The 15101-nt window shown below is 48.9% G+C and overlaps 2 protein-coding genes across 4 annotated transcripts; one reads left to right on the top strand and one right to left on the bottom strand.

Annotated features, from left to right (window-relative positions):
• Positions 1–491: 491 nt before the first annotated feature.
• CDK2 (cyclin dependent kinase 2) lies at positions 492–6384 on the bottom strand. 2 transcript variants are annotated; one of them, XM_014857243.3, is made up of 8 exons: positions 6027–6384; positions 5210–5287; positions 4980–5100; positions 4154–4324; positions 3353–3454; positions 2515–2658; positions 2009–2212; positions 492–1731 (listed from the first exon to the last, which is right to left on the bottom strand). In XM_014857243.3, the coding sequence occupies exons 1-8, from the start codon at positions 6140–6142 to the stop codon at positions 1627–1629; spliced, it is 1041 nt and encodes a 346-aa protein (XP_014712729.1). In that variant the 5' UTR covers positions 6143–6384; the 3' UTR covers positions 492–1626. The 2 variants fall into 2 exon arrangements, with proteins under 2 accessions (XP_014712729.1, XP_014712730.1); XM_014857244.3 differs by lacking the exon at positions 2515–2658 and having other exon boundaries at positions 6027–6380.
• A 45-nt stretch (positions 6385–6429) lies between these two features.
• Positions 6430–15055, top strand: PMEL (premelanosome protein). Of its 2 annotated transcripts, XM_044755855.2 has the most exons (13): positions 6430–6632; positions 6786–6871; positions 7097–7218; positions 9176–9286; positions 9438–9584; positions 10371–10505; positions 10906–11067; positions 11312–12031; positions 13268–13384; positions 13624–13708; positions 13792–13997; positions 14098–14185; positions 14804–15055. In XM_044755855.2, the coding sequence occupies exons 3-13, from the start codon at positions 7143–7145 to the stop codon at positions 14943–14945; spliced, it is 1989 nt and encodes a 662-aa protein (XP_044611790.1). In that variant the 5' UTR covers positions 6430–6632; positions 6786–6871; positions 7097–7142; the 3' UTR covers positions 14946–15055. The 2 variants fall into 2 exon arrangements, with proteins under 2 accessions (XP_044611790.1, XP_070350085.1); XM_070493984.1 differs by lacking the exon at positions 6430–6632 and having other exon boundaries at positions 6735–6871.
• Positions 15056–15101: the final 46 nt, after the last annotated feature.

The following is a 15101-nucleotide window of genomic DNA, read 5'->3' as shown; positions in this document are numbered from 1 at the left end:
ATAATAATTTTTCATACAATTGACATAGTCCGAATCATATGCAAATGTGAATAAAATATCTTTAGAAAAGTTCGCTGTTTGTGATATGCAAAAGAAGGGAAAACGACGAGCTTAGTGGGAAATGCAGTGTCAAGGTGAATTCCCATGGAGCCCATTCCCAACCACACTGCTGCTTCTAAGCGCTTCCTAACATTGAAATTCTGTAACTGCCGCCTTGTATGTATGTATGTGTGTGTGTGTTGTCGGGGACGGGGTAGATGCAGGGTTATGGGGAAAGTGAAGTAGGAAATACCTAGGATTTCAGTTTCCCCAGCTGTAATAGGGGCATTATCCCAACTGCATCATAGAGGCAAAATGGGGTAGGGTGGGTAGCTCTGCAGAGAGAGATTAGGAAAAGTGGAGGTCTGAAACCAATTATCACATATACACATTTATATTCTCTCTCACACCATTTTTTCAGTAAATAAATACACAAAAGTAGAGGAAAGAGATGAACTATAAAATGAGGAACTTTTTTAATGAATTACAAACTAAATTACAAATAATGTTAATAGCAAGAACACTCAAGGACAAGAGGTGGGAGAAGAGAGACAAAATCATAGAAAGAAAAAAATGCTTTTTTTTTAAACATTCGCATTACAAAACCCCAAGATGTGCACGGCAACAAATCCACCCACTCCGACTTAAAAAACTACTATAACCTGAAATATAAATATAATTGTTCATCCTTCTCTTAAAGAAATATTTTTTTCCAATGGCCTCGCTCAGTCACAGCCCTAAAAAAGTGTCAGCATTCTCAAAATGATGTCTAAACCCTAACTTCCACTCCTACAGGATGGCCTTTAGAGGAAGACAGGAGCCAGGATCCCTGGCGCCTGAAGAATTAAGACTCTTAACAGGAAGAGAAAAATTCGAACATCTTTCACTTGCCTCATAAGGCCACAGTGAAGCACAATGCCTGTCCCAGGGCTCTGAAGACACCCTTGCCCATAGGAGAGACAGACAAGCGGTGTAGGGGCCATCATTTCTACTGCAGACTGTGGAGACTGGGAGTCTTGAGTCTCCCAGACTGTTAGGGGAGATGAAACACTAAAATTAAGGTATAAACTGGTTGGATCTATTTTTTAACCTAATTCTTTAAAACAGGCCCCTTCCTATATTTTTGTTTTGCTTGGTTTTCAAAAGTTCCCCCTTGGTATCAGTTGGCCTTACAAACACAGTGGCTGCAGGAGGCTTGGGGTCTCCGCTGTCCCAAACACGGGAAATAATAACTGCGGGACTTTCAGAGACTGGGATGGCAAACCCTATGTGGGGGGAGGGGAAAGAGTCAGGTTTTTTTTAAACATCAGCCCTCCTCAGCGACAAGGAAGAGGAGGGGAGAGGGTAGTGGAGGCTAACTTAAGTGCATCTAATACTGAAGCTTCCTTTCATTTTCACCCATTTTTCCCCTCCACACCTGTGTATCTCCAGAGTTGGCTGGCTGAGAGAAGAAGGTGAGTGTTAAGGCAGCCAGACAAGATGGGAGGGCAAATAGCCCAGGGCCAAGCCAGATCAGACCCCCCCCCACACACACACCCCCTCCCGGAGGAGAAGGTGAGCCTAGGAGTGGTGGCTTAGGGAAGGAAATCAGAGTCGAAGGTGGGGTACTGGCTTGGTCACATCCTGGAAGAAAGGGTGAGTCAGAGCTGCCTTTGCCGAAATCCGCTTGTTGGGGTCGTAGTGCAGCATTTGCTAGAGGGAGAGATGTATGCTGACTTCAGTGATATGACAGTGGACTAAATGGGTAGCAGGTGTTCCAAGAAACTGGGAAACCAGAATTCTTTTTACCCAAGGCAGAGTTCCCATTTCCCTCCTCCCTTTATCTGGAGGGTGTGCCAACCAGGAGAGAAGCAGGGACTAGGGAAATGCTGAGACCCAGAGTGGAGGGTCTCATCCTTCCTTCATCCTGGACAAACCCTGCCCTGGGGGAGTGAAAGAGACGAAATGGGTGCCCACCCTCCACTCTCACCGATAACAAGCTCCGTCCATCTTCATCCAGGGGAGGCACAACTTTGCTAAAATCTTGCCGGGCCCACTTGGGGAAACTTGGCTTATAATCAGGCATGGAAGTAACTCCTGGCCAAACCGAGTCATCTGGGGTCCCCAGAGTTCGAAAGATCCGGAAGAGTTGGTCAATCTCAGAATCTCCAGGGAATAGGGCCCGCCGGGTCACCTGAAAATGGGGAAAGAGGAAAGGCCAAGACTCACATTGACGTCAGTCAAAACTGCCCCCGTACAATGGAGGTTCCCACAGGCAGTGGAAGGTCAGCAGGGCCCCATGACTCCCTCCCCAGGGCCTTTCATGGGGTCAGTCACACAGAGCCTGAGACAATGAAGTCCCTTCATCTGTCTCCTCGCCCCCTCCTTCCTTCCCCCAATCATGGCTTTGTAGATCCCCAAGGCTGGGTGGGACTGGGAGGGGGTGAATGTCTGGGGTGCCACTGACATGTAGCAAAGGGATCCCAAGCCACTCACGGGGTGTGGGGTAGACACTGCGGTCATCCCCCCTCCTTGTGATGCAGCCACTTCTAGATAGGAGCACAGCGGGCAGAGACTGTGTCTTCCATTTCTTCTGTGTTCCCCACAGCACTTAGCATGGTGCTGGGTACACACTAGGTGCTTAACAAATATTTTTGGATGAATTGAGAGAGGAATATGGGCAATTGTAAGGTAATGCACTGGGGGATAAATGCACATTACATATATTATATATGTAGGCTATTGGTCTCCAAGCCCCCAGTTACAACCCAGATAAAGGACCACAAAACATATTGCTGATTTGATTTGAAAACTCAGCCCACTCCACTGCTGTATTATAGGGGATGAGAGCTCCCATATAAGGCTGGGCCTTAGGGATCCTTCAATCTGAAGAGCCAGAGGTTGAAGGGGGACGTGATCTAAGCCTGCAATTTAAATAAAAGGTGTGGATAAGGTGAATGCAGTTGGCTTCACCACATTCCTGGCACCCTACAGTAAGGTCTACAGGCCATGAAGGACATGCTAAATGGAATTCACTCTCCCAAATATATGCAGACTAAAGCTAAAACAGCTGCAGAAGTTATTTAGCTCAATTCAGGGATGAGAGATGTATACTGGATACTAAGGCTCTTTGAGGATATCCTAACATGTGTTTGACATCAGGGACAACAGTCCTATCTTTCCCCCACCAACCCCCTTGGTGCTACTCTAGAGAAAGAACCCTGCTACTCTAGAGAAATAATAGAAGGGCCATGGGTCTGGGCCAAGAAACAATTCTGTTGTTCTTAAACGTGGGGAGGAGTGGGCTGGGTGGAACTAGGGCATGCCTTCGTACCATCTCAGCAAAGATGCAGCCCAGGCTCCAGATGTCCACAGCTGTGGAGTAGTATTTGCAACCCAAAAGGATTTCAGGTGCTCGGTACCACAGGGTCACCACCTGGGGGACAAGAGTAGGAAGGTGAGGGTTGGTAAAGGGGCATGGAGATTCCCACATCTCAGCTCCTCAACACTATTCTGCTCTCAGCCTCTTAACAAGCAGCTTCCTTCCCTCCATCCCTTCCCTCCTTCTGACTTCCCCCAAGGGAAATGATTACATACAACTTCTTAGCCCAGAGTTAGCCTAGCCCATGGCTCTGGGGACCATATTTTCTGAACCCCCAATTTGTGACCTTCCTGGAAAACTTGAGACAAGTGGTCATAATTTTCTTTTTTTTTTTTCTTTTTGGCTCGGAAAGATTCGCCCTGAGCTAACAATTGTTACCAATTTTCCTCTCTCTTTTTTTCCTCTCCAAAGCCCCAGTACATGGTTGTATATCCTAGTTGTAAGTTCTTGTAGTTCTTACATGTGAGCCGCCACCACAGCATGGCTATTGACAGACAAGTGGGGTGGTTCCAGGCCCAGGAAGTGGTCATAATTTTAATGGTGTGCCATCCAGCTCTTCTGGCTTGGTATCTGTCAAACGCCAGTTAACCCTACTGTATGAACTCTGTGCATACTCTAAGACCTCCTGGGGTGTCAGAGATACTTTCCATCTACTGAGAGAGAAACTGCTGGCAGATATTTTTAGTAACTTTGTGAATGCCCTTGTTAACACCTCCCAGGAAGTTCAGAGAAGACATGCAGAGAGGGACTCACCTCATGAGTATAAGTACGAACAGGGACTCCAAAGGCTCTGGCTAGTCCAAAGTCTGCTAGCTTGATGGCCCCCTCTGCGTTGATAAGCAGATTCTGAGGTTTGAGGTCTCGGTGCAGGACCCGATGAGAATGGCAGAAAGCTAGGCCCTGGAGCAGCTGGAACAGATAGCTCTGACAAGGGAGGGAGAGAGAGGACTGTGTTTCTCCATCACAGTGAGCAGATTAGGGTCTGCTCTGTAGCTCCAAAGCTCTACTAAACCTTTACTATGTTGGACTATAATTACATGTTTACAAGCTGTTTCTCCCATTGGATTGTCAGCCCAGTGAGGATAAGGAACAGGTCTTATTCAGTTTTGCATCTCTTTTCCATATCCTGTGCCTAGCACCTTGAAGGTGTTCAATAAATGTGCCTTGAATAAACATTTGCTGATAGATTGAAAATAGCTCAGGGAGTAAAGAATCAAGCCCTAAAACAGACAGTAGAGAGTCACTGGCTATTTTTCCCACCAAACAGGTGGAAGAACTTTTCAGAGGAATCTACCAAGTGCCCTGAAGCCCTATTTATCTGAGTTTCATCTGACCTTCCACCTGAGCTACTAAGTTGACTCACTCAAGTTTCAACTTCTTTGATTCTCCTGCCCAGCCTTGAAGTGAAGAAGCATAATGAGCAATGAAAGAACCACCAAAGAAAGGGGTGTGTGTGTGTGTGTAGGGGGATGAGGGCTGAAAAGGAAGCCAACATTACAAATCATCACTCAGTCTGAATTGCCTGCCTTCAGTCCCCCCGAGATTCCCATGACGGGGAGGAGTTGACAGGAAGGATTACCTTGATGAGGGGAAGAGGAATGCCAGTGAGAGCAGAGGCATCCATGAATTTCTTGAGATCCTGGTGCAGAAACTCAAAAACCAGGTAGAGTTTGTTTTCTGTGTGGATGACATCCAGCAGCCTAGGGAAGAGAGGTCCAGGAATGGAGGTGAGGGAGAGAAATGCCCAGACTTCACAGACAGAAGGCATCCTCCTTTGCTACCACAGCACCTCCCCAGATACATACTTACTTGACAATGTTAGGGTGGTTAAGCTCCTTAAGCAGAGAGATCTCCCGGATGGCAGTACTGGGTACACCCTCCGTCTCACTTGGAGAGGTTGGGAAAGCAGAGATGGGAATGTGGTTACAAATATTCCTTTTCCCCTAGTCCACTTATTCTCCCCCTCCCACCCCTGCAAGAGGACACCACCCCAGCATCCCCTAGGAAAGTCAGAGAAGAGAAAGGGGGCTGTAGGAGTTAATTCATGGGTGGACAGGGAGTGGCTTTTGGACACATTAAGGTCATTATTTCTTCTCCCAGGGATAGGTGAGTAAAGCCTCCTGGTGAAGGTGAAACAGAGAGAACATAGAGGGGGGAAAAAAGGGAATAGCAGCACCCAGCCTCCCTAGAGGCGCCAGTGAGGTTCAACTGTCATTCTTTCGGAAGAGGGAGAGAATTCTAAGATGAGGGTGGGGTTTGGACAGTAGGAAGGGCTTTTCATTCAGAAAGGTACTTTTCACTAGTTCCTACAAAACCCAGCTCCATTGGGAGTCCTGGACCCCATCTCGGAGGCCTTCTTACTCTTCCTGAGTCTTTCTGACGGCACATTTCGGGGGCGGGGGTTGGGAGGTATCACCCGGCTTTGGGGAGGAAGTTTCCCATAGATTCTACACTGCCCTATACGCTCCACAGGGAAACCTACTGTCCTCCAATCCACCTCTTCACCTCAAAAGAAGTCCCTCCCTGCTACCTTCCGGTCCCTGGACGGCTACCCGCCTGTTGGGGTGGGGGTGGGGGCACTCAAGGAGCTCCGGAGTTAGGAGTCCGGGGTACAGAGGCCACTCACGTGTCCAGGCGGATTTTTTTAAGCGCGACCACTTCTCCCGTCAACTTGTTTTTGGCTTTGTACACAACTCCGTACGTGCCCTCTCCGATCTTTTCCACTTTTTGGAAGTTCTCCATGAAGCGCTAGCGAGCCGGGTCAGCCCGGCCCAGGAGGGGGCGGCCTGGGAACCCTGCGGAAAGCGGGCCCCGGCTCTCGGGGGACCAAGGAGGGAAATACAGGGCTCAGCACCTCGGCCCCAGGTCGGGATGGAACGCAGTGTTTCTCTCGCTCTTGTCAATTTGTCCAACTTGAAACAATGTTGCCGCCTCCCCCCAGTTCACTGCCGCCACCAGAGGCCCCGCCCCTCCTTCCCGCGTTTCCCTGGCTCCGCCCCCAGCCCTTCCTATTGGTCAACGTCAGAGGCGGAGGGGCGAGCCCAGCGACCCTGGCCGCAAATAACCTTCCCGCGCGAGTTTGTTTTGAGGGGCGTTAAGACAAGTTTCTGCCTCGGTGAAGAGGCTGAACACCTTTTTCCAAGTACCTAATTTGGGCTCGAGTTTGCTACCTGTGTCCTTAGAGACTTTCTGATCTCTAACTCACCGTTTTCACCACCCTTAGGAAAAACGGGTATCGTCCTAAGATTACATTCCACCTGGCCCAGGGAGCCTCCTTCGAAGAGCAGGAAGCTGAGAATCTCAGGGGTTTCCTGGGGCTCGGAGGAGTCGTTGCCTCTGCCTCTCAGCCTACCCTGATACTGTCTCTCTCTGTTTTTGCATGCAGGGTCTCTTTTTGGCTTTTTGAGAGGATCCTGGTGTGACTCAAACAACAGATTGATTCACTCTCCCATGATGAATTGTGTGTGTCCGGTACGTGTTATGTAGCTGCCCTTCAGTTAATTCTTTCCCAGGGGAATGGAGTATTTCAAGACGAAAGTGACTCAGTGAAACGAGAAACTGTCATTAAGTAGTGGTATGTCCAGGGACCAGGATCCCTTGTCAGTTTTGCCTTTCTCTGTCCTCCTGCCCCTCCCAGACCCTCTCTGGAGGGAGAGGGGGAAGGGCTATGCAAATGAGAACCCCTTTCTTATATAGGGGCTTGTCCCAGTCTCCCAGCGCCTTTGGTTGCTGGAAGAAGAGGATGGATCCAGTGCTCAGAAGATGCCTTCTCCATATGGCCGTGATGGGTACTCTTCTGGCTGTGGGGGCCACAGAAGGTGAGTGCGGGTTGTGTGGAGATGAACAAGTGTGAATTTGGGGTTGCACACCTGCTCTGGTTTTTCCTCTCCTAATGGAAGATACCCATTTAATTTACGTGAGGACATGGGTGCTTGAGCTCCCTCCCCACATTGAGATTTGGGACTGAGCCTGAAAATAATCCCATCTGCTTGGAAGGACAAGAGGACAGTGGGTCTTTATGGCCTTAATTCTGAGGCCCCCTGGGCAGTGAGATGGAGCAGGGGCTCCAAGGGGTGAAATGAGTGGGAGACTCTTTTAAGCAATGTCTCAGACAATTGGGATAGCGTATTTAAAGGGAGAAGTAAGAGAACGTGGTATCGGATAAGAAGAATAAGGAGGCACAATATCCCCTCTTTGGAATGGAATGGGTGAACACAGCCCAGGCTTTTGTTCTGGGGCTGGAAGAGACAGGCAGAGGGTCTCAGCTGAGCATCACATGAAAGGGCTCTGGGGGATTGAGGCCTCGTGACAGGAGCAAGGGGTGGGGGTAGGGGTGGTGAGAGGGTCTGGAATGTCCCGTGCTGCTCTGAGGAGGGAGGGTTGGGAGTGGAGAAAGAATAGGGCATCTTATGATTCTCTTGCTCTAGTGGTGGGATGCTCAGTGAGATGCTTCCAGATCCTCCCTCAGCGGAATCAACTAGGTTCCCAGGACGCATTAGAAATGGAGTGAGGATAGTTTCTGGTGTGCTGAAATATATACCTCATATCCCAGTCCCCATTTTCTATCTCCAGATCCCGGGTCGCACAGACTTCTAGGAAGTTCTCCTTGATCTGACTTCCCTCTTTCATGCCGCAGTTTCAAGTCTTATCCTTTTATTATGCTCCTTAGTGTATTCTGGAAACATTCTGTTCATACTTATCCACCTGAGGCTCTTAAAAGATTGTGCTTACTTTTTGGATCCTGATTTTTAAAATCATAAGAAGACATTTTTGGATATCCATGAAATTGTATATGGACTGAGTTTGATAATTTTGTCTAGTATAAAATGACATTGTGCTTCTTCAAGAAAATGTTCATATTTTTTACAGATACATACTGCATTTGTAGGGTTAAAATAGCAAGATGTCTGGGATTTGTTTTTAAATACTTTAGCCAAAACACAACAACAGTAACAAAGGAGGGATAAAGCAAATGTGGCAAAATGTTGGCAGTTTTTGGATCTGGGTAAGGCATATGGAGCTCCATCACAACCCTTTTTCTCAGATCTCTCTCTTGGTCAGTTAGAATAATTTTATCTGCTCTCTCCCCGCCCCCAATCTCTGCCTGCCTCTGATCCTTCCTCCTCACTTCTTACCAGTGATCCTTCTAAAACACATTGGATCATATTCAAAAGCTTCTGAAGGGTGAATTTTATGGTATGTGATTATATCTCAATAAAACAAACAAACAAACAAAATCTTCGGAGGTGGCCTTGCTGACAGGGTAAAGGCCAAACTCCTTCACCTGGCACTCAAAGCCCCCAACCTGTCTTCTTGGCCTCATCTCTCACAGGGCTCAGCAACCACGTTGCTGGTAGTCCCCTGTCATGCCATGTGCTTCCATGCCTCCTTGCATCTGCTCCTGCTGGGCCTTATCCCACAGGCCAACTCCTCACTGAAATCTTTCCCAATCCACCAGAGTAGAACTAATCTGTTTAGTTTGCCATTTTTGTGCACTTTGTGTATGTCTCTTATGGCTCATATTAAACAGTGGTTTGAATTATAGTAATTTATGTATATGTCCATTTCCTATACTTTACCTTGAATTGCTTCAGTGCCATGTCTTATAATTTCTTAAGTCCTTTGTACCTAGCATAGTACTTGGTACATGATGAGTATTCAGTAAATTAAAATGCACTTTGAATGTGAGAATGAGTGGGGCCACGTGGGATGACGTTATCTTCTGAGAAGGGACTGAGTGAGGATCCTAGAGCCCTCATGGTACCTTCCTTTTAGGACCCAGAGACCGGAACTGGCTCGGTGTCTCAAGGCAGCTCAGGACTAAAGCCTGGAACAGGCAGCTGTATCCAGAGTGGACAGAAATTCAGGGGCCTGACTGTTGGAGAGGTGGGAACTTGGCAATTTCTGGAGGGTATGGTGGGAATGGGGTAGGGAGAGGAGCAAGAACTGGGTTGGATATAGCTTGGGAAGATAGGAAGGGAAAAGGCATGTGGGGAGGGGAAGCCAAGGAGTCCCACTAATTCAGCTGCCCTCCCAGGTGGCCAGGTGGCCCTGAAGATCAGTAATGATGGGCCTACACTGGTTGGGGCAAATGCCTCCTTCTCTATTGCCTTGCACTTCCCTGAAAGCCAAAAGGTGCTGCCGGATGGGCAGGTCATCTGGGCCAACAACACCATCATCAATGGTGAGTATCTCTCTACTCTAGGCCCTCTTCTAAGGGCTCCAATTCCCTGATATCCCCAATGAGTTCAGAGAATGCTCCCTTCCCCCCTTTTTTTTTCTACAAATTATATATGTAATACATATTCATGATAGAAAAATTAGAAAACACAAAGAAAGCAAAAAGAAGAAAAAATTATAGTCTCTAAAATGGGGGACAGAAGACCCAGTGGACCTAGGAGTTGGACAGACTTGCATTTAAACTTGCTGCTAGCATGTGACCCTGGGCAAGTTACTGAATTGTTTTGTGCTTCCATTCCCTTATCTGTAGAATGGGGATGATAGCTACCTTGAAAAGTTGTTTTGATATTATACAAAGAATTGAGCATAACACCCTTCCCTCGCCTATAATAGAGGCTCAGTAGATGTTAGCTGGTGCTGTTATTTTAATTTTTATCCCACTAGCTAGAGCACTCTAAACATTTTGATATATGGCCTTCCAATCTTTTTCCTAAGTATCTACATATGAATATATTTTTTTTAATTTTTATTGAGTTAATGATAGGTTACAATCTTGTGAAATTTCAGTTGTACATTATTGTTTGTCAGTCGTGTTGTAAGAAGTATCTACAAATGAATATTTAATTGTAGTTTCCATTCTCTCCCACACCATCCCAAATGGGTTATACAAGGGGAATGTACTTCGTAGCTAGGGAGTGTTCCAGAGCCCCTCTCTGGGAGCCGTGTTAGGGGTTTTGGTGTATAGAAGGGAATGCCAGGGTTTGAGGGTGACTCTCTATCTACCTTTCAGGGAGCCAGGTGTGGCGAGGACAGCCAGTGTATCCCCAGGAACCTGATGATACCTGCATCTTCCCTGATGGAGGGGCCTGCCCATCTGGCCCTCTGTCTCAGAGGAGAAGCTTTGTTTACGTCTGGAAGACCTGGGGTGAGGGACCCCCTTCTCTGGCCTGTCATCTACAGTTGGATTCTCCTCTTCCTACCTGATCCCCTTTCTCTCTGGTCCCACCTCTGAAGCTCTGTGAGTTTCCCTAATCTTCATTTCCCCCATGGCTCCTTCCTCTTCTATAGGACTTAGCCCCTTCCAACTCGCTCTATTATAATTCTTTCTGGGAGCCCTTCTCCAATTATAGTTCCATCCCATGGAACATCTCATTAGGACTCCTTTCCTGCCCCCCATATCACAACCTTCCAAACACCCTCTGAAATAAGCATCCTTAATACCTCTCCAGACCTTCCTTCTCTGGTGCCCTGTTTCTAATCCTGCCCTTCAGTCCCCTTTGAACAGTAACCCCCACCCCTCCTACTTTTCTTTCCGAAAACCTCAGGCCAATACTGGCAAGTTCTGGGGGGCCCAGTGTCGGGGCTGAGCATTGGGACAGGCACAGCAGCGCTGGGTACACACTCCATGGAAGTGACTGTCTACCACCGCCGGGGGTCCCAGAGCTACGTGCCCCTCGCTCACTCCCGCTCAGCCTTCACTATTACTGGTAAGGATTTAGGAAGGGGCAAGATCAGTTGCAGGGCAGGAGAAGGTGGAGGGGCTTGGCTGGACTGGAAAGGGAAATGGTGTGTGACCTTAAAGGGGCAGAGCCAGAAAGACCTAGGGACAGAGGAATGTGGGGATTGGAGCCAGTGATGGGCCAATTAGTCAGCTTGGGGTTAGAGGGTGTGGTTGTGAAAAGACAAGCTGTGGCCTGGCCTGGTTCTCACCTTTTCTGGCTCCAATCCCAGACCAGGTGCCCTTCTCTGTGAGCGTGTCCCAGCTGCAGGCCTTGGATGGAAGGAACAAGCACTTCCTGAAAAATCAACCTCTGACCTTTGCCCTCCGGCTCCATGACCCCAGTGGCTATTTGGCTGGGGTTGATCTCTCCTATACCTGGGACTTTGGAGACAGTACCGGGACCCTGATCTCAAGGGCACTTGTGGTCACTCACACTTACCTAGAGTCTGGCCCAGTGACTGCCCAGGTGGTGTTGCAGGCTGCCATTCCTCTCACCTCCTGTGGCTCCTCCCCAGTTCCAGGCACCACAGGTGGATATGTGCCAACTGCAGAGGCCCCTGGCACCACAGCTGGACAAGTGCCTACTGCAGATGTTGTAAATACTACACCTGGCCAGGTGCCAACTGCAGAGCCCTCTAGAACCACAGCTGTGCAAGTGCCAACCACAGAGGTCATAAGTACTACACCTGTGCAGGTGCCGACTGCAGAGGACATAGGTACTACACCTGAACAGGTGTCAACCTCAGAGTTCCTAGGTACCACACTTGCAGAGATGCCAACTGCAGAGGCTAAAGGTATGACCCCTGAAGTGTCAACTCCAGAGCCCTCTGGAACCACAGTTGCACAGGTAACAGCTACAAAGTTGGTGGAAACCACAGCTGGAGAGGCACCCACCCCTGAGCCTGAGGGTCCAGATGCCAGCCCATTCATGCCTACAGAAGGAACTACAGGTAAGAGGGCCAGTGTGAATGAGGTTCACTGAGGTGGGGCATTTGTCACTACTCTAAAGAGCTGCTTTACCCAGGAACCAGATGTTACCCAATCCTTTGCTTAGCAGTGGAGTCCCTTCAGAGCCCCCACTGGTTTTAAAGCCCTCAAGGCCCTCTTAATGATATGGAATAGATCTGGAGTTCAGGAAATCAGGGTTTTCCCCTAGGCCATGGGGAGAGAGCTTGTTGCTTCTCTGTCTGAGGAGAGGTGTTGCCTGAGAGGAAGGCCAGGGAACAGACTGTGATTATTTACATAATATTTATGTCTCATTTTCTTTTCTTTTATTATTATTTTGCTGAGGAAGACTCACCCTGAGTTAACATCCATGCCATTCTTCCTCTATTTTTTTTTTGAGGAAGATTAGTCCTGAGCTAACATCTGCCGCCAATCCTCCTCTTTTTGCTGAGGAAGACTGGCCCTGAGCTAACATCCTCCTAACGTCTTCCTCCACTTTATATGTGGGACGCCTGCCACAGCATGGCTTGACAAGCGGTGCCATGTCCACACCTGGGATCTGAACCGGCGAACCCCGGGCCGCCGAAGCTGAACATGCACACTTAACCGCTGCACCACTGGGCCAGCCCCTCTTCCTCTATTTTTTTTTTTTTTTTTTGTAGTATATGGGCCACCAGCACAGCATGGCTGCTAACAGAGCAGTATAGGTCTGTGCCGGGGAACCAAACCCAGGCCACTGAAGCAAAGCGTGTTTAACTTAACCACTAGGCCACCAGGGCTGGCCCCTATATTTCACTTTCTGTTCAAGTGTAAATGGAAAGTTTGCTATTTATTTACATTTGAACAAATTCTGACACTATTTCCTGCCCCCGATTCCCATCCCAAAGCAGGTTAACTGGGGATTGTGGTAGAAACACTGAAAAGGGAGGAATGAGATATTGATACTTAGATGACTTAAGAGATGTCCAGTGTCTAGCCTGGGGCCTGGCACAGTATGGGGTGTGATAAATATTTGGGATTTTTTAAAACTCCAACTCTGTCCCTAACTGTGTAACTCTTGGGCAGTCATTTCTCCTTTTGGGGCTCAGTTTCCTTACCTATAAAATGGACTTCCCAGGTCTTGTCTGACTCCAAGTCTGGATCCATTAGCCCTAGCTCTACCTGGAAAAATGCCTACTTGGCCTCTGTTTCCAGGTGAGTCATTTGTCTCCTGATTTGCCTCTTCAATCCTCTCCTGCCAGGCTCCCAGAGCCCCCTGCTGGATGGCACAGCCACCTTATTCCTGGTAAAGCGACAAGTCCCCCTGGATTGTGTTCTGTATCGATATGGCTCCTTTTCCCTCACTCTGGACATCGTCCGTGAGTCTTGCCTACTTTGGGGGCTGGTGGAGGGAGGCGTTTGCTGCCTGGGGCTGGCCAGTGGAAGCATACCTTGAAAGGAGTTACTCACCTGGACAAGAAGAATACCCAAATCCCAGGGTTTTCATTTGAAAGCACAGGGGTGGGAATGGGGGAGCAGCCCTGGGGCTTTTCTGTCTAGGGGCCGTTGGGGAGGCTGGGGAAAGGAATCCAGACTTAAAAATCTTCCAACTTTGCAGAGGGTATTGAGAGTGCTGAGATCCTGCAGGCTGTGCCCTCCAGCGAAGGGGATGCGTTTGAGCTGACTGTGTCTTGCCAAGGCGGGTGAGTGTCCCACTGATTGCCCTGCTCTTGGGAGTCTAGTATTCCTTCCTAGACCCCCTGACCTAAACTGACACCTTTCTCAGGCTGCCCAAGGAAGCCTGTATGGACATCTCATCGCCAGGGTGCCAGCCCCCTGCCCAGCGGCTGTGTCAGCCTGTCGCACCCAACCCAGCTTGCCAGCTGGTTCTGCACCAGGTACTGAAGAGTGGCTCAGGGACCTACTGCCTCAATGTGTCTTTGGCTGATGCCAACAGCCTGGCAATGGTCAGCACCCAGCTTGTCATGCCTGGTAGGTACTTGGACAAGAGCTAGGATGAAGGGGAGTGGGCAGAGGCTATCTGGCAGGGAGCAGACACTGACTGAAGCTGTGCCTGGGATTCTGCTCACAGGTCAAGAGGCAGGCCTTGGGCAGGCTCCCCTGTTCGTGGGCATCTTGCTGGTGTTGATGGCTATGGTGCTTGCATCTCTGATATACAGGTGAGGGCCCCACCATCCAGCGTACACCCCCTTATCCCTTATTACCACCACTCACTCTTCCTCAAGGGGAGAAGGAACCACCACTCCCTGTGAGGAAGCATGGTGTACAGGAAGGAGCCCAGACTTGGAAGTTAAACAGGCCTGGGTTGCAGTCTTGCTGGTGAGACCTTGGAGGAAGTAGCCTAACCTTTCTGAGCCTCTGAAAAGTAGGAAAATTAATACCTGCCCTGTGGGGGATGTTGTCAGGATTAGAGACAATGTGAGTAAAGCTGGTTCTGAGGCAAGAGTGTAATAAAGGATCATATTGATGATTGTTATTAATAAGATAAAAAGTGGAGGAGGTTGGCTGAACTGAGTTCTTCACCTGCAAGAAGGGCAGATCCCCAGGCCTGGAATGCCAACGTCCTCAAAGCAGGGAAGCTTGTAGAGTGAGAGGGGAATGGACAGAGGTTACCATATAAACAAGAGAAATGAACCCTGTTTGTGAGGAGAAGAGGAGGCAGCTAGGATCAAGGCCAAGTAAACCTGGGATTTGGGTGTGTCCTCTTCTTTGGAGAAGCACAGACAGGCTGCCCTTGTCCATTGCTTACCAGTTTCCTTCTTCTTCTCCCAAATCAGGCGCAGACTTATGAAGCAGGGCTCAGCTCTCCCCCTTCCCCAGCTGCCACACGGTAGAACCCACTGGCTGCGTCTGCCCTGGGTCTTCCGCTCTTCCCCCTTTGGTGAGAGCAGCCCCCTCCTCAGTGGGCAGCAGGTCTGAGTGCTCTCATGTGATGCCATGATTTACCCAGGTGTGGAGAGCAATGCCTCTCTTGTCTCCAGTCTTCCCTTGGAGACTACCATTACCTGAAATAAATCCTCAGAACCTGGTACTGATTTTTCTTGCTTCTGAGAGAATCGATGTCATTTAAGGAGT

The sequence above is a fragment of the Equus asinus genome, chromosome 22, assembly GCF_041296235.1.
Source record: "Equus asinus isolate D_3611 breed Donkey chromosome 22, EquAss-T2T_v2, whole genome shotgun sequence".
Lineage (NCBI taxonomy): Eukaryota > Metazoa > Chordata > Mammalia > Perissodactyla > Equidae > Equus > Equus asinus.
This window is presented reverse-complemented; position numbering and strand designations above follow the sequence as displayed.

What these genes read in the sequence shown, in the direction of transcription:
- CDK2 (XM_014857243.3), bottom strand. Translation starts at nt 6,142, where the DNA reads ATGGAGAACTTCCAAAAAGTGGAAAAGATCGGAGAGGGCACGTACGGA. An exon ending in GCTGCATCTTTGCTGAGATG is followed by an intron (nt 2,659 to 3,352) that starts GTACGAAGGCAT and finishes ATATTTGTTAAG; the next exon opens with CACCTAGTGTGTACCCAGCA. An exon ending in CAGTGTCTACCCCACACCCC is followed by an intron (nt 2,213 to 2,514) that starts GTGAGTGGCTTG and finishes CCCCATTTTCAG; the next exon opens with GTGACCCGGCGGGCCCTATT.
- PMEL (XM_044755855.2), top strand. Translation starts at nt 7,143, where the DNA reads ATGGATCCAGTGCTCAGAAGATGCCTTCTCCATATGGCCGTGATGGGT. An exon ending in CTCAGCCTTCACTATTACTG is followed by an intron (nt 11,068 to 11,311) that starts GTAAGGATTTAG and finishes CTCCAATCCCAG; the next exon opens with ACCAGGTGCCCTTCTCTGTG. An exon ending in ACTGTGTCTTGCCAAGGCGG is followed by an intron (nt 13,709 to 13,791) that starts GTGAGTGTCCCA and finishes CACCTTTCTCAG; the next exon opens with GCTGCCCAAGGAAGCCTGTA.